Here is a 21879-nt window from a genome sequence, read left to right as displayed (position 1 = left end):
GGCAGATACAGTGAGGGGAGAGAAGGGGGATCGGGAAGAGGAGAGGATCTACACGGTGACAAGAGACTCCAGGAGCCTGACTATATGTGGACTAAGTGCAGATCTTTTTTTTTTTTTTTTTAAATTAATTAATTAATTAATTAATTTTTGGCTCTGTTGGGTCTTCGTTTCTGTGCAAGGGCTTTCTCTAGTTGCGGCGAGCGGGGGCCACTCTTCATCGCGGTGCGCGGGCCTCTCACTATCGCGGCCTCTCTTGTTGCGGAGCACAGGCTCCAGACGTGCAGGCTCAGTAATTGTGGCTCACGGGCCCAGTTGCTCCGCGGCATGTGGGATCTTCCCAGACCAGGGCTCGAACCCGTGTCCCCTGCATTGGCAGGCAGACTCTCAACCACTGTGCCACCAGGGTAAGCCCTAAGTGCAGATCTTAACAAGCAAACAGAAGCCTCCAAACCCTTGAAAAAGATATTGATGTACGTTTACCAATGGTTTTCTTTTTCTATAATTTAAAAAAAATATTTATTTATTTATTTGGCTGCATTGGGTCCTAGTTGTGGCACGCAGGCTCCAGGGCACGCGGGCTTAGTAGTTGGGACACACGGGCTCTCTAGTTGTGGCACGCAGTCTCTGGAGCGCTCGGGCTTAGTTGCCCCACAGCATGTGGGATCTTAGTTCCCCAACCAGGGATCGAACCCACGTCCCCTGCACTGGAAGGGGGATTCTTAACCACTGGACCACCAGGGAAGTCCCTACCAATGGTTTTCTAAAAACGCTTTTCCTAAGCTGCAAAAAGTTATTTTTCTCTCTGCAGGGCCGATTAACTTTTAAGAATGGGCGTGTGTATGATGGCCCATTTTCCAATGACCACCTAGCAGAGTTTCCAAATCTTGAAGGTGAACTGACCAGCTACCAGGACACGACTCCAGAATCTGCCCTCAGGAACCAGTATCGCAGATCTTCCATCAGTGCCGGTAGGGAGCGTCCACCTGTCAGCTAAAGGCAAATTAATGTGTAACATCGCATCGAAAATACACCTAATATTTCAGAAAACACAAGTTTCCTGTGAGCAACTGCTTTCTTATAGGTTTTTGAATACTCCTGTGTCACACTTCTGCAGAAAATCATTTTGACATGACATTGAAATATTTTAACATTGTTTTTCACATTTATCCTGTATGTTTGTCCTCATCTGCTAGAAATCATCAGAAAGCTTGATGGCAGTGAAAGTAATTCCACGTTAGGCTCGAGCATCGAGCTGGATCTCAGTTTGTTGCTGAAAATGTACCCGGAGAGAGACCAACCAGAAGAAAAGAAGCAGGTAAAAACCTTCTGTATTGTTAGAAATTTATATTTCGGGCTAAAACATTAGCAGACTCTCCACAGTCCTGGGAAGATGCAGTTGATGACTGCTGTCATGTATTGAATGTCTTTTATTTTTAAAGAATTTTTAAATTAATTAATTATTTATTTTTGGCCATGCTGCGTGGCTTGTGAGATCTGTTTCCCGACTAGGGATCAAACCCAGGCCCCCGGCAGTGGAAGTGTGGAGTCCTAACCTCTGGACCGCCAGGGAATATCCTGGTTTGCTCATATTTTGTTGAAGATTTTTGTGTCTGTGTCCATGAGGGATATCGATCTGTAGACAAAAGAATTTTATCGCTGTCGTTGAGATAGGATGAAACAGTATAGGATTGGACAGAGCAGTATGAAAGTAATTCCACTGTCCAGATAACAGCATGTCTTTCTACTCTTACTCAGGAATTGCACTTTACTGACCTGGGGATGGGTGGGGAGAATATAACGTTTATTGAGGTAAATGCTATTGCATGTGTTACCTCGTTTAATTTAGAAAATAGGTTTTCTTTTACCTTTGCTCTTATCAGGTAAGATGAAGATATGTATGGCTTTCCCTTTTCAGGTAGAATATGCTATCTTAAGAAATATTACAGAATTAAGAAGAATCTATAGCTTTTACAGCAGCCTAGGATGTGATCACTCTCTGGATAACACCTTTCTGATGACAAAGCTTCAATTCTGGAGGTTTCTAAAAGATTGCAAATTCCATCACCATAAAATAACCCTCGCCGATATGGACAGGGTACTAAGTGGTGAGTATTCCAGATCCTTCGCATCTGGTTTAAAGAGTAGTATAACATCACAGCACCCTGACACCAGTTAGGAAATGTTGAGGGAGTGAGGAAGGCAGATGTTGGGAGAGGTGTTCCAGAAAGCAACACACGGTCGTGTTCCCAAGGTGCTTAAAACGTGACTGAGGAGAGAATCTCGTGAAATAACAGCAACAGTCAAAGACCATCTCTAGCAGGGGCAGCAAAGTCGGCCTGTGGGCCAAATCCAGCCCAACCGCGTGTTCTTGTAAATAAAGTTTTATTGGAACACAGCCATGCTCATTTGTTGTCATCTTGTCTGCGGCTTCTTTTGCCTTGCACCAGCAGAGCTGAGTGGCTGTGACAGAGGCTGGCCCACAGAGCCTAAAATATTTACCGTCTGGCCCTTTACGGAGAAGCCTGCTTATCCCTGAGAAAACAACAACAATCCCCCCCCCGCAAAAAAAAGCCCCCAAACTGCCCAGTTGTCAGGTCAAAAGCGGAGAGGATCAGGGAGGGCTTGGAATAGCCTAGAAAAGGCTTTAGAGGGCTTCCCTGGTGGCACAGAGGTTAAGAATCCGCCTGCCGGGGCTTCCCTGGTGGCGCAGTGGTTGAGAGTCTGCCTGCCAATGCAGGGGACACGGGTTCGAGCCCTGGTCTGGGAGGATCCCGCATGCCGCGGAGCATCTGGGCCCGTGAGCCACAGTTGCTGAGCCTGCGCGTCTGGAGCCTGTGCTCCGCAGCGGGAGAGGCCGCGACGGTGAGAGGCCCGCGTACCGCGATGAGGAGTGGCCCCCACTTGCCGCAACTGGAGAAGGCCCTCGCACAGAAACGAAGACCCAACACAGCCAAAAATAAAATAAATAATTAATTAATTAATTAATTAATTAAAAAAAAAGAATCCGCCTGCCAATGCAGGGGACACGGGTTCGAGCCCTGGTAAGGGAAGATCCCACGTGCCGCGGAGCAACTAAGCCCATGCGCCACAACTACTGAGCCTGCGCTCTAGAGCCCGCGAGACACAACTACTGAGCCCGTGCGCCACAGCTACTGAAGCCCGCACGCCTGGAGCCCGTGCTCTGCAACAAGAGAAGCCACCGCAATGAGAAGCCCGCGCACCGCAACGAAGAGTAGCCCCCGCTCGCTGCAACTAGAGGAAGCCCGCGCGCAGCAACGAAGACCCAGTGCAGCCAAAAATAAATAAATAAATTTAAAAAGAAAAAAGAAAGAAAAGGCTTTAGATAATCTTGGGCTTGGGCTTGATTTCAAGTTGAAAAGTCCCTGCAGTAAAATTAACAACTTTGAAGGCTTTATTCCTTTCAGCTGAATTGTGGCAGGCAGGCAGGCTCGAAGGCCTCAGATCACCTTCTTGATGTTAGAACTAACGCCTATTTACTTCAAATTTCAGTGTCTGAAACACACTTCAAACCCACTTAGAATTAGCAGCGTTAATCAGACTGTGGCTCAGACCATTTTGAAAAACACCAGGACAAGGTATCTCGTAAGTTTCTTGTAAAGTGACCCGAAGGAGCTCTTTTGTGTGGACCTTAATTTTTAGGTGGACGCTTATATGCTGTTCAGGGTAGTCTCTAGGAAAAAAATGTACTCCATTGTATTCAGTTCTTTGAGTTGTGTACCAGGAGCAAATAAGATAGAAGGTTCTAGAGACCACCAGGCATCCTCCCCAATTTTCTTGTTTTAGCCAATAAGGACGTACCAGTTGAAGAAATTCATTCTCCATTTACAACAATACTTTTGAGAACATTTTTGGATTATCTCCTGCAGTTGGCTTACCACATCCATCACAAAGAATACCAGTAAGTACTCCGTCTGGACCCTGTGATAGGATGAGGGCTGAGCTCACCGTTAGGATTGTTATGATATTGTTCTGTTTTCTTCGATATTATTATTTTTCATACTCTTGAAATGAAGGATCAGAAACAAAAGTTTCCCACAAATATTAACCACAAAACCACGAGAAACGAGATTAAATTCTGAAAACCCTTCTGACGTGGGTCATGTTTCAATTCTGCACATAGCCCTCAAGTTTTTATTCAGAAATAGTCACCACCAGCTCTTCCTTAGACCAGAATTTCCTGTCTTTCTCAGAGCAAAATTGATATTGTATCTTTAAAAAAAAGAAAAACTATTTTGAAATAATTGTTGATTTACAGAGTGTCGCCAACACAATTCTCATAACACAGTGAATTCCTATACACCCTTCATCCAGCTTCTCCTAATTACTACATCTTACAGAACCACAGTACACTTATCAAAATTAAGGAATTAACATTGCTACAACACCATTAACTAAATTACAGGTTTTTTTAGGACTCCCTGAGTTTTTTCCCTTTTCTGTTTCAAGACCGAATCCAGGATCCCACCTTGTGTTTATCACATCTCCTTAGTCCCCTACAACTGTGATATTTCTTTGTCTTTTATGACCATGACACTTCGGAAGAATATTGGTCAGTTATTTTGTAAAATGCCCCTCGATTTCAGTTTGCTGATTTTTTTCATCATCACACTGAGGTTATGAGTTTGGGGGAAGAATACCATCCTACCAGGTAAATGATGTCGATCTGTCTCATTACTGGGGATGTTAACCTTGATCACATGGTTAAGTGCTGTCAGCCAGGTTTCTCTACTGCAGACTTACTATTTTCCCCTTGCTATACTCTACTTGTTAGAAGCCAGTTGCTAAGCCCACCGCATACTCAAGGGGAGGGGAATTAAGTTCCACCTCCTGGAAGGAGCAGTGATTATGGTATCTTCTTAATCACAGAGACAGAAGCCCATCACTCTTTCTGTGTTTTACAAAACTGATGAATGAGAACATTCGCCCAAATGCCTGCCGTGTAAAAGGTAAATACAAAACCAGTAGGATTATATTTACCATAATTTTTTCCAAAATAGAGTTTTGTAATCATCTTTTGTATGTTTATTTTTCCATTACATCTTTAGGCAATTTATTCTGCGAGGCCCACCGGACACTCTATTCAATGAATTACGTGGATAAGTGCTGGGAGATCTACACAGTTTACTGCAGACCAAATGCAGCCCCTCCCCATGAGCTCACAATGGACATGAGACACTTCCTCTGGATGTTGAAGGTAACCACTCATGGCTGATACTGGCTTTATATTTATAGGTACTTTGATTTTAATTTAAGAAAGGCAAAATATTCTAGCTATGATGTGCAAGGAACAAGGTGAAGGTCTGAGATAAATTTTCGTAGCCATCGGCAGAGGAGAGTAACTCTAATGGCCTGTGATAGTGGAAGGAAGAGAAACAGGAGGAGCTTCTGCCCAATGGGCTTCCCAGCGAGGGGGGAGGGGTATGGTCGGCGGGGCCTCCAGCATCTTTACTGATGCAGACCTTTCCATTTAAAGGAAGATGGGGGGATGGATGTCACTTAAAAAAAACTATTGTTCATCAAAAAAGTGATTTAAGAAAGTTATTAGTTTGGAAAATAGTGAGAATATCTAATTTATACAATATTCTCATATTCTTGGTAGTTTTTCTTTCATGATATTTTAAATTTATACTTGTGGGTAGATAAAGGATAAAACTAAAAGGATTGACTACTAATAGGGGATAGAGTGATTTTAAAAATTTAAGTGTCACATGTATACAAAAAACTGGTTTTACAAATTTAAATGTCATATATACGAAAAACTAGTATTGATAGGAAATAATTTTTTTGAAGTATGTGGTTTTTTGGGATGGACTATTATACAGCTGTTTATTCACTTTCCCTCTTCTCCGTGGTCCCTTATTATTGATGAAATGAGGCCATTTGTCCCTGTAGATTGACTGGTCAGACTTCAGTTTTGGTTGGCTGCATCCTCAGAGAGTTGATGACAGGTGTTCCTTTTCCCCTTTATTTCCATCAAAGTGGTCACTAGAATTAGAAGCTTGATTAGATTCAGGTTTTGGTTTTTTTTTTAAAAAAAGCTTTTTAATTTTTATTTTATTTTTGGCTGCGTTGTGTCTTCACTGCTGCACGCAGGCTTTCTCTAGTTGTGGCGAGCGGGGGCTAACTCTTCGTGGTGGTGCACGGGCTTCTCATTGTGGTGGCTTCTCTTGTGGAGCACAGGCTCTAGGCACGTGGGCTCAGTAGTTGTGGCGCGCAGGCTCAGTAGTTGTGGCGCACGGGCTTAGTTGCTCCGCGGCGTGTGGGATCTTCCCGGACCAGGGCTCAAACCTGTGTCCCCTGCATTGGCAGGTGGATTCTTAACCACTGCACCACCAGGGAAGTCCCTCAGGTTTTGTTTTTTTTCATGACAAAGCTGCAGGTGCTTCTGGCTAATTCCTGTTGTGTCACATCAGGGATGCTCCCTTTTAGTGATGCTGAGATCAACCAGTGGGTCATATGGTGTCAGCAGAATCCTTCCATTTCAACATTCCCCATAAACCTTTCACTAGTGGTTCGAGTAGCCCTGACAGTCATTGCTAACGTCCGTTATTTCCTTAAGGGTCCCACAATAGTAATTTTCTATCATTCCATCTGCATTTCTTAGCTGTGAATCCGATATAAAGAAGAACTTTACCTCATCAGCTATTTGATGACTCTGAAATACACAGGAAAGGAAGGATAAGTGCTCAATTTTTCCCTTTATTAATTTTCAGAATGAGTTGATATCCTGGCAGTTCTTCAACAGTGACTAATGAGCTTTTGAAAATATCATTATAACTCCTGGACTTACACATATTTGATGTGTTTCAATCCACTGCAGTCTTACCTCCATCCCCCATGGTCAAATTGTCCCATATTTGGCCAGTAAGAATCTCTCCAACTTGCTACCTGCTACCTTGAATCCATGGATTAATGTTGTTCATCAGTTTTAAAAAAATTTCCACTATTACTTGTTTAATCATTGCTTCAGAACCATTTTTTCACTCTGGGACTCTAGCTAAAATAGTTTATACTACTATATCCTCTGTATCTCTTTTCTCTATTTTCTCTTCGTGTAGCTTCTTTCAGCATAGTTATTTTGAGATTCATCCACGTTGTTGCATGTATAAACAGTTTGCTCTTTGTTATTGCTGAATAGCATTCCATTCGATGGATATACCGTGATGATTTGTGTATGCATCCATCTATCAATGGACATTTGGGTTGTTTATAGTTTGTGGCTGTAGAATAAATATAGTATGAACAACTGTGTACAAGTTTTTCTGTGGACAAGTTTTGATTTCTATGGGATAAATGCCCCAGGTGGCAATTATTGAGTTATCTAGTGAGTATTTGTCTAATTTTTTTTAAAAGACTGCCAAACTATTTTTCAGAGTGGCTGGATCATTTTATAGTCCCACCAGCAATATTTGCCAGTATCTGTCTTTCAATTGGTGTATTTAGAGCATGTACATTTAATATAATTGGTTTGTTAGGTGTAAGTTTGCCATTTAATTTTTTGATTTTTGTTTGTTCTCTGTTTTTGTTTTCTTTTTCCTTCCTTCCCGTAGGTTACTTAAACATTTTTTAGAATTTCATTTTGATTGATCTAATAGTGTTTTTTTGAGTATCTATCTATAAATATATTAGACTTACCACAGTCTAATGGTGTCATCATTTGACCAATTCAAGTACAGAAACCCTTACTTCCCTTTACACCTTTTTACCCCCTACCATTTATAATATAATTGATATTTCCTCTACCTACCTTTAGAACCACATCAGATAGTATTATAATTTTTGCTTTAACTGCCAAATATAATTTATAAAACTCAAGAGGAAAAGGAAAGTATATTGTACTGATCCATATTTTTGCTTACAATATTTGTTCTTCCTTCCTGAAGTTCCTGGATTCCTTATCATTTCCTTTCTATTTAGAGAATTTTCTCCAGCCATCCTTTTCAGGTAGGTCTGCTAGCAACAAATTCTTAGTTTGCCTTCATCTGAGAATGTCTTGAACTCCCCTTCAGTCCTGAAGGATATTTTCTCTGGCTAGAGGATTCTGAGTTGATAGTCCTCTTTCAGCACCTGAAAAATGCTGTGCCACTTCCTTCTGGCTCCCATGCTTTCTGATAAGAAATCTGCTGTCATGTGAATTTTTTCCATTATAGGAAGGTGTCGTTTCACTACCACTTTCAAGATTTTTCTCTTTGTCTTTAGTTTTCAGAAGTTTGACTTGTGTCTTGATGTGAATTTCTTTGGGTTTATCTTATGTGGGATTCACTCAAACTCTTAGATCTGTAGGTTTGTGTTTCTACCAAGTTTAAGAAGTTTTCAGCCATTATTTATTCATGTACTTTTTCAACCCACCTTTACTTTCTCCTTTCCTTCTGTGACTCTGATAACATGAATGTTAGATCTTTTATTACAGGCCCATGGGTCCCTGAGTCTGTTTTTTTTCAGTCTATTTTCTCTCTGTTGTTCAGGTTGGATAATTTCTATTATTCCATTTTCAGGTTCACTGATTCTTTCTCCTATCCCTTTCTTTATGCTGTTGAGCCCATCTACTGAGTTTTTAATTTAATTATTATAGTTTTCGGTTCTAAAATTTCCATTTAGTGCTTTATTTCTTCCATTCATTTGCTGAGACTTTCTTTTTTCCCCCATTTGTTTCAAGCACGTTTGTAATGGCTCATTTAAGCATTTTAATTAAAATCTTTGTCACTTAATTCTATGTTCTCTGTCATCTTGGTGTTGGCATATGTTGATTGTCTTTGTTCATTCAGTTTGAGATCTTCCTGGTTCTTGGCACCATGAGTCAGTGATTTCCCACTGAAACCTGAACATTTGAGTATGTTATGTTATGAGACTCTGATTTATTTAAAACCTTCTGTTTTTGCCGGTTTCTGATGAAGTCCAATTATCTATTTTTTTCTTTTCTCACTTGTGCTTTTGGTGTTAAGTCTAAGAATCCATTGTCAATCCAAGATCATGAAGACTAACCTCTATGTTGTCTTCTGAGTTTTATCTCTTACTTTTAGGTCATTTTGAATTAATTTTTGTACAATATATGGTCTGAGGTAGGGGGTCCAACAGTTCTTTTGTGTGTGGATACCCAGTTGTCCCAGCACCATTTGTTGAAAAGACTGTTTTTCCCTCTATTGATTGGTCTTGGCATTCTAGTCAAAAATCAGTTGGCCATAGATGTATGGCTTTATTTCTGGATTCTCAATTGTATTTCATTTATCTGTATGTTTATCCTCTTACCAGTACCACACTGTCTTGATTACTGTTGCTTCTCAATCATTTTGATGTAATTTCTTTTCCTCGCTGAAATATTTTACAATCTTTTATCCTTGTTCCGAAATTTCACAGTGATGCAGCTTTGGTATTTGTCTTTTTACATCTATTTCGTGAGCTTTAACATTGGAAACCTGTGCCCTTCAGTCCTGCAGAATGCTCTGGAATTACTTGTTCAGATTTCCTGCCTTGCATTTTCTCCATCCTTTTTGTGGAACATGGGTGTCAAACCTCCTGGACCAATTTAATTTTATTTTAGTCTTTTCTCTCTGACCATCCATATCTTTGTCATTTTTTGTTCTCCTTTAGGAGAGATTTCCCGCATTATCTTTCCCCTTCTATTTGAGTTTCTGCTATCAAATTTCTAATCCTTTGTCCCTTTTTTAAGCATTTTGTTTGTTTTTAAAACATGGATGCAATCTCTCTTATTCCACTAAAGAAATGAATTGGGGGTGGGGGAGCTAAATGGAATTTTTTTTTTCTCGGCTTTTTACATTGCCTCTGTTCCTTCCAAGTCCCGATCTCCCTTCCCCACCTCTGTTGGTTTTGTTCTCTGGCTTTTATATTAAGGCTTTCCCCATAGCATGTGTGGTGAACCTTGGCTGTCCACTCATAGATAGGACTGTGGCACTCTAAGGCTGATTGGGGGCTTCCCTGGTGGCACAGTGGTTAAGAATCCACCTGCCAATGCAGGCGACACGGGTTCGAGCCCTGGTCCAGGAAGATCCCACATGCCGCGGAGCAAACTAAGCTTGTGCGCCACAGCTACTGAGCCTGTGCTCTAGAGCCCGCGAGCCACAACTACTAAGCCCACGTGCCACAACTACTGAAGCCCACGTGCCTAGAGCCCGTGCTCCACAACAAGAGAAGCCACCGCAATGAGAGGCCTGCGCACCGCAACAAAGAGTAGCCCCCGCTCGCCGGAGCCAGAGAAAAGCCCAAGCACAGCAACAAAGACCCAACGCAGCCAAAAATTAAAAAATAAATAAAATAAATAAATTAAGGCTGATTGGAAGCTCTTGTGGTTGAGCGGCACTTGTCAAAGATTAGGTTTCACTGTGGAGTAACGAAGCCAGGAAACTGCCCCACCTCTCCCCTTTCTCCTCCCCAGCCTACAGTTTTGTCTTTTGTTTTTTGGCTGTGCCGCGCGGCATGTGGGATCTTAGTTCCCTGACCAGGGAGCGAACCCAAACCCCTTGCATTGGAAGTGTGGAGTCTTAACCACTGGACTGCCAGGGAAGACCCTCCACCAGCCTACGGTTGACAGAGCTTTTCTCTTGGATGTTCGATTTTCCAGGGGAGGATTTCTCCTAACTCCTGCCTGGGGGATATGAAGCCGGTTTTCATAGTTCTTAGAGTAGAGTGGAGGGAAGGGTGAGTGTGAAGAGAGGGCCCTACCCACACGCACTTTCCCCTCATTCTTGCTTTCAGCAGGACTGTGACTTCAGGGGAGCCAAACGCGCTGTGGCTCAGTGTCTCCAGCGAGTCAGCCTCGTTTTCAGTCTAGATGCGGAAAGGGTCTTCACCTAGACTTTCTGGGAGTCTTCCTGTGTTCAGCCTTACCTGAGGCACGGCTTTCAGAGCCGACTCCCTCCTGAGTTCCGACTGGACTCGACTTGCCTCTTGACTCCCTGAGCTCTCTGCCTCAAGCTCCCTTGTTCTGCTAAGCCCATCGGTCCAGCACTTTCCCACTAGTAGAGCTGTGTTGACATCTCACATCTGGGTCATCCACTCTCCCGTTCTCTGTCCTATGTTTATGCCTCTAAAAAAATCTTGACTGTTGTCTTAGAGGGATTAGGGAAGGAGTACAGAGGTAAATACCAATGTTAATCCAGAATGCTTTTCAAAATTACCAGTTTTTAAGATACTTATTTCTAGACCATCTCCTTAAAGTGCTGTATTGGTATAAATTAACTTTAAAAATATATAGCTGTTTGTAATTATCAGCCATTATGATTTGATTGGTTGTTTCTTTTACAGAGCTTTAAAATGATAAATAAAGAATTAACAGCAAGCAAATTTGTGGAGGTCATAGCAGAGGATAATCCTTTCATGCATGATGGAATTGACAGCAACTTTAAACTTGAGGTTTGTAAAGAGGTGTCACGAACGGTACAGATCCAACTCAGGCTGTTTGTTTCACCTTGGATACCAAGATTGGATTGGCACCAATGGTGCCAGCACGGCCACCTCTCTAGGTCGTCTGACACTGAGTCACACCTGCTGCTTAGCTGTTCCCTGAATACGCCCACCACACCCCTACCTCAGGACATTTGTACTTGCTAACCTCCGCCCTCGCCACCTGTTTTTGGCTTACATGACACATATCTTGCCTGTAGTTCGGAAGGCTAACAGTCAGAAATCCAGGTGTGGCTGGAATTGCATCCTTCTGAGGGCTGTGGGGAAGGATCTGCTCCAGGCCGCTCTCCTTGGCTTGTAGAGGTCGTCTGCTCCCCGTGTCTCTTCACATTGTCTTCTATGTTTCTGTCTGTGGGTCCAAATTTCCCTCTTCTTCTAAGGACAGCCGCCACACTGAACTAGGGCCCACCCTAATGGCCTCACTTTAGCTCGATTATCTGTAAATCTGAGGATACTGGGGGTTAGGACTCCAGCGCTTTTTTGGGAGGCACAGTTCAAACCGTAACAGTCTTCCCTTTGCAACCCCCCTCCCCATTCATATCCTCCTTATGTACAAAATACGTTCACCCTATCCCAGCATCTCCAGAGGGCTTAGCCATTCCAGCACCAACTCTTACGGTGCCACTTCTCTAGTTGTCCAAGAAAGAAAGAAATACTTCTGAAAGTGACTGTCCTCAATTAGCTAATATAAAATGTTTCTGTCAAATAGAAAAATGACTTACAAACTAAGGAGAAAATATACATCCTCACAGATCTTTTAAATGCTGTAGTTTTTATTGCAAACCGGTGTGCGGCCGTGATGGCTGAGTGCTGAACAAGGTGGTACTTTCTGGAGAACAAACACCCAGAAGAACTGCTGGTCCACCTCGAGGTGTGTCAGGATGAATAAGACCCTTTATATTTTCTTATATTTCAGCTGGTCTTCCTGGAATTCTTTGAAGCTCTGTTAAGCTTCGCACTCATCTCTGTTACTAACCAATCGACTAAATTCTATTTAAATTTTCCAAATGATGACTTGTCTGGAAACAAAGCTGGAAGCACTTATACAATGATAAATCAGGTAACAAATAATATCTTAGAATTTACAGAGTAAGGAATCGGTTTTATTCTGGAATGGTTAAACCATCATCAAAACTATCTTGGGCTTTTGTAACCCTTTAGGAAATAACTTAAATAATTTAAGACTTCTTTTCACATTCTGAAAGGAGTGTATTGTCTTTTTTCTACATTAGGGAAAATGTATTTTCTGGTCATGACCTATGATAGTGGAGATATGTAAAGAGTGTCAGAGCGCCTGCTGACACCCTCAGGGGTGTGGGGGCTCCCCTGGCTGGACCATGAGGCCTACGGCATCTGAGGTGGTTTTTATGAAACGTTTCATCCCATGATCCAGTGTTTACAAGAGTGGATCGCCCATCCCAGAGCAGAGATGCCAAGGAACAGCACCTGAGCGTGTGCAGGATGCTGGGCGCGTCCCAGAGGACAGGACCTGCTCATGGGGCTGGACACTGGGCTTCCCGCCAAAGCCTTGGGGGAGCAGGGACAGCGTGGGCCGTTGACCGAAAGATCTAGCCGCTGGGCCAGATGGAGTGGGGGTTTCAGGGTAGTGGGCTGGAAGGGTTTCTGATCGTTGAGTCCTTCATTCGGAGCCACAGGGGAGCGTGTTGGGGGCCAGGGGAACCCCCAGCGGGGAAACTCGCCAGAGCTGCTCACTCAGGGAGACCTCTCACTGTTGGTCACCTAAGGAGCGCCTCTGACCACGAGTCCCAGGATGTGCCTCGGACCCTCGTGCAGGTTCAACTTCAGTAGCGCAGAGTCCACCCGATCAGCAGATCTGCGCCCTCCAGGTCATCCGAGAGCCTGGCCACAGGCTGGGTCTGGGGTTCTGCTCGGAAGGAAGTGCAGGGTCCACCTTAAACTCATCCATGCCGTCGTGGATGGCAGCACCGCGGACTCCAGTAACCACACACGGACACGCTGGCCTCGGGGACAGCCTCAGAAACCATCCGATCAAGTTCACGTCTGGTTTCCAATCTGGCACCGCACATCCATCAAGATAAACAAGTCCTATTATAACCATACAACGGAGAATGAGCCAGCAGTGAAATAACTCATGACACATGCCAACAGCATGGGTGAATTAATTATGCTGGGTGAAAGAAGCCAGACAGAAAAGGATACATACCGCTGATTCCAATGACATAAAATTCTAGAAATGCCAAGTGATCTGTAGTGACAGAAAACAGGTAAGTAGTTGCCCGAGGATGAGGGAAGAGGGCTTCCTGGGGCACAGGAAACCTGGGGTGATGGATACGTCCCCTCTCTGAGGTGATGGTCTCACAGGTGTGGACACGTCGAAACTCACCGTCATAGTGTGCGTTATGTGCAGGTCATTGTAAATCAGTCATACCACGTTAAAATCACGTGCACACGTGTCTCCACGGAAAACAGAAATCCTCTTATGTGTTTGTCGTTGATCAGAACACCCAGAACAGGACTCCAAGTGCGCTAAGAAGCCAGGAGTCTGAGGTGCAGTACGGCAGCACTAAGTTGTCTTCAAGCAAGTTAGGAGTCTTGCTTGACATGAGCAAGATAAGGAAATCAGAGGTTTGTATTCACAGCTAACCATGAAAACAGTGCCGCGGCCATGGTATCTACCGCTGTTGCGCACCTGCTACGTGGCGAGGGCTCTTCTGGTGCCAGGGTTCTGGCGGGAACAGAAAGCCCGTCCTCTCGTGGGCATCACATCCCGGGGAAGAGAGGGACGTGGTGACACGTGAAGAACAGGAAGAGTGAACACCCTCGGGGTGCTTACCAGGTGCTACGCACTTCCCAGGGGTCCGCTCGTTTAATGCCCAGACACCCTGTAGGTGCTTCATCGGCTCCAAGGGGGAACTGAGGCACAGAGAGGTCGAGTAACTTGCCCACCGTCACAGAACTGGTAAGCAGTGGAGCTGGGGGTTTGCACGCAGGCAGTTCGACTCCAGGATTTACACCCGTTACCGCAGTGCTATACTTCTTTACACTTGGGAGGGATCAGTGATGCGATGGAAAGCGAGGCAGGTGGTGGAGACTGAGAGACAGGGTGGGGCGGGAAGGGAAGGTCTTCGGATGAAGCCACACTTGAGCGCAGCTGGGGGGAGACTGTCCTGTGCGGGGGCCTTGAGGCGGGAGCACCTCTGGGGTGTTGGAAGGGGTGCAGCAGCAGGTGTAGCCACGTCGGGGTGGCCCAGGAAGATGCACTGAGTGAGGCAGTGCCCGGCCGGGAGGGGGCCCTGAGCAAGGGGGGTCAGTAGGCTCACGATGGCTTTGCTGTTGACAAACCCGTAAGGAAGCTCTTGGAATTATCTGCATGTATTTTGAAGGCTGTGGAGTTTGAGAGGGAAAGAGAAGGCAAAGGTGATTCTAAGATTTTTTTTGGCCTGAACGACTGGAAGAACAGAGCTGCCATTTATCCTGAAGGGGAGGACTGGGGTTTGAGGGGGAGATGAGTTTTGGGGGCGAAATTAAAGGGTTGGGTTTGGGCATGTCAGACTTAAGGTGCCTGATGAGACATCCACGTGGTGACAGCAAGTGGCAGCTGAAGACAAAGTCTGGAGTTCAAGGGTGAGATCTACTGGAGATAAAAATGTGGGCATAAACAGCATGTATTGATATATGGTTTTATATATATATAGAGAGAGAGAGAGAGAGAGAGAGTAATTAAAGCCAGTAAGAGATGGATTAATACTTTCCCAACAGACCCAGGGAGTATTTTCTAGTCTTTGGTTTCCTGGGGGAAGCCTTCCAGCAGATACAATAGCTCTGTTATTCATTTCCTTAATAGGACAAATGTACAGGTTAAAAAGTCAAATTTTAGGCAGATTAAAAATAGTCAAGTTAGCATAAAGATAATGGCCTCATTAATACTTTTCTAATTGTTTATAATGTAGAAAATTAGTTTTAGTCCATAATGATGCAGAAGTTATATTTTGCTTTATGATTTCTTTTCTTTTTTTTTTTTTTAACGAAAAAGCCCAAGATCAAGAAGTCTCTAAGTGATGGAAAAACTTCCAAAATGAATTTTAAATCTCCAGGAAAGGAGCTAACCTTTCTTTTATCTCAAAATGGTGAGTATTTTAATTATAGAACTTTGGTATTAGCAAACAGTTGCTTATAAATGATTTAACATTTATAAAAATGTACAACCATCTTTTAAAATATAATTAGGCTGGGACAGCTGCTCCCAACTCTGCCCCCTGGCTTGACAGAGTTCCCTTTCAAGGCATTGGTCTTTTTCCCCTTTTCTTTCCCCAGTTTTATTGAGATATAATTGACATACAGTACTGTATAAGTTTAAGGTGTACAACATAATGACTTGACTTACATGTATTGTGACATGATGACCACGATACGTTAACATCTATCATCTCATAAATACAAAAAAAAAAATTCTTGTGATGAGAACTCTTAGGGTTTATTCTCTTAACAACTTCCACAGATATCATTCAGCAGTGTTAGCTACAGTCATCGTGTTGTACGTTACATCCCTGGTACTTAATGTACCTTATAACTGGAAGTCTGTACCTTTGACCACCTTCCTCCAGTGTCCCCCATCTCCCTCCTCTGGTAACCACATATCTGATCTCTTTTTATATGTTTGTATTTTTTAAAAATAGATTCTACTTATAAGTGGGATCATACAGTATTTGTATGTCTCTGTCTGACTTATTTCACTTAGCGTAATGCCCTCAAGGTCCAGCCATGTTGTTGTAAGTCGCAGGCTCTCCTCCTTTTTATGGCTGAGTACTATTCCATTGTGTATATATACCTCTTCTTATCCATTCATCTGTTGAGGGACACTTAGGCCGTCTCCTGTCTTGGCTGTTGTAAATGGTGCCACTGTGAACGTGATGGTGCAGCTATCTCTTCGACGTAGTGTTTTCATTTCCTTTGGATATGTTCCCAGAAGTGGAATTGCTGGATCGTAGGGTAGTTCTTCTTTTATTTTTTGAGGAAACCCATACTGTTTTCCATACTGGCTGTACCAATCTACAATCCCACCAAAACCGTACAAGGGTCCTGTTTTCCCACATCCTTGACAGCATCTCTCTTCTTTTTGAAGCAAGCCATTCTAGCAGGTGTGAGTTGGTGCTTTTTTTTTTTTTTTTTGGCCTTGTTTCGTGGCTTGTGGGATTTTAGTTCCCCAACCAGGGATTGAACCTGGGCCCTCGGCACTGAGAGTGCAAAGTCCTAACCTCTGGACCGCCAGGGAATTCCCTCTCATTGTTTTTATTTATTTTTTTAACATCTTTATTGGAGTATAATTGCTTTACAATGGTATGTTAGTTTCTGCTTTATAACAAAGTGAATCAGCTATACATGTATCCCCATATCTCCTCCCTCTTGTGTCTCCCTCCCACCTTCCCTATCCCACCCCTCTAGGTGGTCACAAAGCACTGAGCTCATCTCCCTGTGCTATGTGGCTGCTTCCCACCAGCTATCTGTTTTATATTTGGTAGTGTATATAAGTCCATCTCATTGTGGTTTTGATTTGCATTTCCCTGATGATCAGTGATGCTGAGCACCTTTTCACGTACCTTGCTTTCCCAAGGTCGGTGCTAAAGCTCGAGTTTGTGGTCCTTCCGTGGCCCACAGATTTGGGCCAGCTTTGTGCGTGTGCTCACTGGTCACCTGCCAGAGCTCACTCTCGCCACCACCGGGAGCTGGCCACAGGGTGGAGGTATGTGTGGGTGAGGTGCCTGGAGCCCTGGGGGTGCCTGTGGGCCACCTGGTGCCACTGACTGACTTTCTCCATGGATTTGCCTTTTCTGGACATTTCCTAGAAATGGAATCATATTCTTTTGCATCTGCTTCTTTCACTTATAATTATTTTGGGATTCGTATGCTGTAGCACATATTAGTATTTTGTTCGTTTGTATTGCGGAGTAGTATTCCACTGTGCGGATACACCACATTTTATCTACTCATCAGTTGATGGATGGTTGGGTGGTTTCCATTTTTGGCTATCAGGAGTAACGCTCCTATGAACACTGGTGTGCAAGTCTTTATGGATATGTTTTCATTTCTCTTAGTCCTTGTAAAATGTGACACTGGCGGGACTTCCCTGGTGGTCCAGTGGGTAAGACTCCATGCTCCCAATGCAGGGGCCCCGGGTTCGATCCCTGGTCAGGGAACTAGATCCCACATGCATGCTGCAACTAAGAGTCCGTGTGCTGCAACCAAGACCCAGAGCAGCCTAAATAAATAAATAAATATTAAAAAAAAAAAAAAAAAATCTGGCACCGGCATCAAGGTTCTCTGCATTAGTCTTCCACTCTTGGGCCCTTCACAGTGGCTCCTGGATGGAGGGTAGATGGGTCACAGAATGCTACGTTTACAGAGTACCTGTGCCCATACTCCTCTCCCATCACTGCCATCAAACAGCAGATCAGCCCAAGCTGTAGACACAGTCAAAAAACAATTGCTCTCTTGAAAGATCCCCAGTCTTATTGATATTATAGAACTATCCAAAGCATTATCTTCCTGGAATCAACTATACTAAACACATACCAAACTGCGTATCTGCTGGCCTTAGTAGATGTGAAGCAACTCCTTACCAAATCAATAATTTTACCTACCTTCTTATTCAATTCAGAGTTAAAATCCTTCTTAAAATTTTCTTGGAATTCCCTAGAGGTCCAGTGGTTAGAACTCTTGTGCTTTCACTGCCGAGGGCGCGGATTTGATCCCTGGTGGGGGAACTAAGATCCTGCAAGCTGTGTGGCACGGCCAAACAAAACAAACAAATAAAATAAAATTTTCTTAATGAAAACTGCCTTTAAAGACAATGTATGCAAAAGCCAAGAGTTTTTTTTCTTTCTCTGAAACATGGGAATGTAAATTTTCTAAGATTTTAATTTTAGAAAACCAAAATATTTAAGCTATTTAGGAAAAAAATAACAGGTACCAGGAGACTTGAAGGAAGTGTTGACAATCATGGCTGTGGTCAGCTGACGCCAGCCTTGTTCCAGGTGGTCCCTGAAGCATTTTGCAGTTACCTTAATCCTCACAAGCCCACGAGAAGCACAGTGTCACCCACCTTATGGGGGGATAAGGACACTCAGCCCAGCACAGGAAGTAACAGAACTGGGGAACAGGAACACAGACCCCAGAGTTATTGCAAGACTGTATTAATACTCATTTTAATCAAACTTTCTTCCAGAGAAAAAAGAAAAATCCAAGGATGAACAAAAGGAAAAATTCAATACATGGATCAGTAACATGTACATCTTTTTTGTGAACACTCTCTTCCAAGCACATCAACATGAAGAAACCCTCAAGGAGAAAGTAAAGGAAAACAGGCTGCATAATGAAGCGATGGCCCATCAGAGGAAGATGGAGAATGAGGAGCTGGAGGCGAGGTAACTCAATAAAACCTCTCGGCTCCATCCCTCCCTCCCGGGCTCTCGGGCATCTTTCTTTCCTGTCCTCTGTAGCCGCCAGAAGCTTCAGGACCAAACACTTTCATTAAAAGTCTACAACCTCCGGGCTTCCCTGGTGGCACAGTGGTTAAGAATCCACCTGCCAATGCAGGGGACACGGGGTCAAGCCCTGGTCCAGGAAGATCCCACATGCCTCGGAGCAACTAAGCCCATGTGCCACAACTACTGAGCCCGTGAGCCACAAGTACTAAGCCCACGAGCCACAACTACTGAAGCCCGCGAGCCACAACTACTGAAGCCCGCACGCCTAGAGCCCACGCTCCGCAACAAGAGAAGCCACTGCAATGAGAGGCCTGTGCACCACAATGAAGAGTAGCCCCTGCTTGCTGCAACTAGAGAAAGCCTGCATGAAGCAACGAAGACCCAATGCAGCCAGAAAAAAAATGAATAAAATAATTTAAAAATATATATTAAAAAAAAAAGTCTCCGCCTTCTGAAGGGCGGCACGTCCTCATGTGCGGCTGGGAACCCGTAGCCATCAGTTCTGTCCTGGTTGTCTAAGGCATCCCCAGGCATCCACGAGGAGGCAGCGTGACGTAGATCCAGACTGCCCGGGTTCACACCCCAGCCCCATCACTTATATCACCTGGGTGACCTTGGGTGAGGTCTGTCCCTGGGTGCCTGTTTCTGCATCTTTAAGGTGGAGGTGATACCTCGCAGGACTGTTGTGAGAACTGAGTGAGCTAGTGTTTGTGAAGCATCGAGAACAGTGCTTGGTGCGTGCTGAGCACCTAGCAAAGGCCACACACTTACCTTTCTAGAACCACTGTCCAGGCTTAGTTCCATGCAGACAGGTCCGTCCCAAGTGCAAATGTCTGACCTCTGTAAAGGGCATCTCAAGCCCATTGGTCTGTGGAAGACGACAGCATTAGACTTAAGGAAAACGGCTACAACAGTATTTTATTTTTTTACAACAGTATTTTAAAAGGCTACTTACTAGCTAAGTTGCTTCAGAGACAAGTGCGTCACAAGTCACCTTAGATGTGTGAAAACTTTGTCTTAAACTATCTAGCTATTGCACCACTTTTTATTTCAGGCAAAGGGATGACAGTTTAGTTCTGTTCACAAAAACTGTTGAGATCCAGGTAGGACTACTTTACACCACATACAACAGAAACACTGGTTTTGAAATTTCAAAGACAAAAAAAGATACTTTCTTGTGTTTGCTTGTTAGGCTGAACAGCTTGAGAGAGGAAGAGACCAAAAGGCAAGACTGTGAGGTCGCCATCACTGTGATCAAGGAAGCAGTGGATGCCCCATCCTTGAATGTCACGCCGAGCCCCCTGAAAGAGGACACAGTGGTGTCCCAGTCCAGCAAATCCATTGCAAATAAGAAGAAGAAAAAGTAGACATCACTGGGTTTGTAAATGAGCCACGAGAACAAGCAGGTGTGGAGGGAATTTAGAACCAAAGCCTGTATCAAATTTCCTACCCAATAAAATTATTTGTGTTTTACTTCTTGTCTAAGTGTTTCTTGAAATACCACTACCTGGGCCCACTGGGTTTTGGGTTTCTAATATGGCTGGATCACTGAAATGCCTGCGTTTTGACAACTGAGCTGAATGAAAATACACACATGTGGGTATTAAATGAGCGTGTATTCATTGTTTTTTTTTTTTTAAATCCAAGTATAAAACTAGTGATTAAATTTAGAATCTGATAAAACCAGTGGGGAGTGAAGTTGTTTGAACGTTTCTTTAGGCCTCCCTCCCCTGAGCCTGGCACGCCTCCTTTGCCCCTTGTAACTGCCCTGTGCCCACGTCCTACCTGGCCTTCACATGCTGCCTCTTACATGGCCTCTTCCCTGGTCCTTTCCCATCCATTCCCACAGCATCGCAAACACCACTGCATGGACAAAAGGCCGAACAACGTAGGATAAAGAGCCAGGTGTGCAGTCAGCAGTTAAGTGAATACTTTAAGTCTGTTAGGAAAATGTTACAGCTAATAGTTGTGTTAAATATAAGAGTAACCACCAAAAGCATAAAAATACAACCTAAAGCTTCCAAACTAGCAAAAAGGAAGGAAACTATCATCTGACATAAAGCTGGGAAAAAGAATAAAAAAAAAGAATGGAAACAGAAAACGCAAAAGATGGCAGGGAAAGTACAAATCTACCCGTCATCACCAAGCAAACAGGTTAACTCACCTCTTCCTCCCCTTCAAAATCCCATAAATAATTAGATTGGGTTTAAAAAAAATAGAAATTCACTTCAGTGTTATTCTTTACAAGGCAAACGTCTTAAACAAAACCAGATAGAAAGGATGAAAATAAAGATATAGAAAAAGATGTACCAGGACAATCTAATCAAGATGACCAGAATAACAAGCAATATTAAGAACAGACAAAACAGAATTTAAAGCAAACATCTGCATGATACAGATAAAAATAAAGATAACAGTAAAAGGCCCAACAACCAAAGAGATGCATTACTCACATACATCGCACATACTAGCCTTGCAAGAGCAGAGAGAATTACAGGGAAGACTGCAACCATGAGGGAAGAAACAGATCAGGAAGACACACACTTAGTAAGGATACAGATAATTTTACCAACCAAACTACAAAGTTGGAACTAACACAGAGTTAGCAACCAGGATGCAACAGAGAATAAACACTGACAAAAACAGTGACTACGTTTTAGGTTGAAAACTGCAACAACTTCAAATAATACATCAGAGACCATGATCTATTTTTGCTGCAATTACTAAGTCAGCAATAAACACACAGTAAAGAAAGCCTAAGATCACTGGAAACTAAAACATACCATTTTAAGTAACTCACGGGGTAAGAAGAAATCATAAGGGAGATTGTGAATTAGCGGGTGACAATGAAAATAACTGCAAATAGATGAGAAGTCATTTCCCTGCTCCACCCTAACTCACAGGCTGGGTGCAGGGGCGCTGTGGAGAGCTCCTATTAGGGCCGGGTTGGTACCGGTTTTTCCAGACCATGCCC

At 43.5% G+C, this 21879-nt stretch overlaps 1 protein-coding gene across 2 annotated transcripts in view; it reads left to right on the top strand.

Moving 5' to 3' along the window:
• Positions 1-20366, top strand: part of RSPH10B (radial spoke head 10 homolog B) — a 39447-nt gene extending 19081 nt beyond the window's left edge. For both annotated transcript variants that reach the window (XM_061208375.1, XM_061208374.1), the window contains exons 9-20: positions 809-968; positions 1194-1315; positions 1916-2105; positions 3805-3919; positions 4888-4967; positions 5067-5215; positions 11281-11388; positions 12356-12499; positions 13921-14046; positions 15455-15548; positions 18644-18842; positions 20098-20366. In XM_061208375.1, coding sequence (XP_061064358.1) covers positions 809-968; positions 1194-1315; positions 1916-2105; positions 3805-3919; positions 4888-4967; positions 5067-5215; positions 11281-11388; positions 12356-12499; positions 13921-14046; positions 15455-15548; positions 18644-18842; positions 20098-20272 — 1662 coding nt within the window. In that variant the 3' untranslated portion in view covers positions 20273-20366. The remainder of the gene's footprint in view (positions 1-808; positions 969-1193; positions 1316-1915; positions 2106-3804; positions 3920-4887; positions 4968-5066; positions 5216-11280; positions 11389-12355; positions 12500-13920; positions 14047-15454; positions 15549-18643; positions 18843-20097) is intronic.
• Positions 20367-21879: the final 1513 nt, after the last annotated feature.

The sequence above is a fragment of the Eubalaena glacialis genome, chromosome 13 (genome assembly GCF_028564815.1).
Source record: "Eubalaena glacialis isolate mEubGla1 chromosome 13, mEubGla1.1.hap2.+ XY, whole genome shotgun sequence".
NCBI classification, from domain to species: domain Eukaryota; kingdom Metazoa; phylum Chordata; class Mammalia; order Artiodactyla; family Balaenidae; genus Eubalaena; species Eubalaena glacialis.
This window is presented reverse-complemented; position numbering and strand designations above follow the sequence as displayed.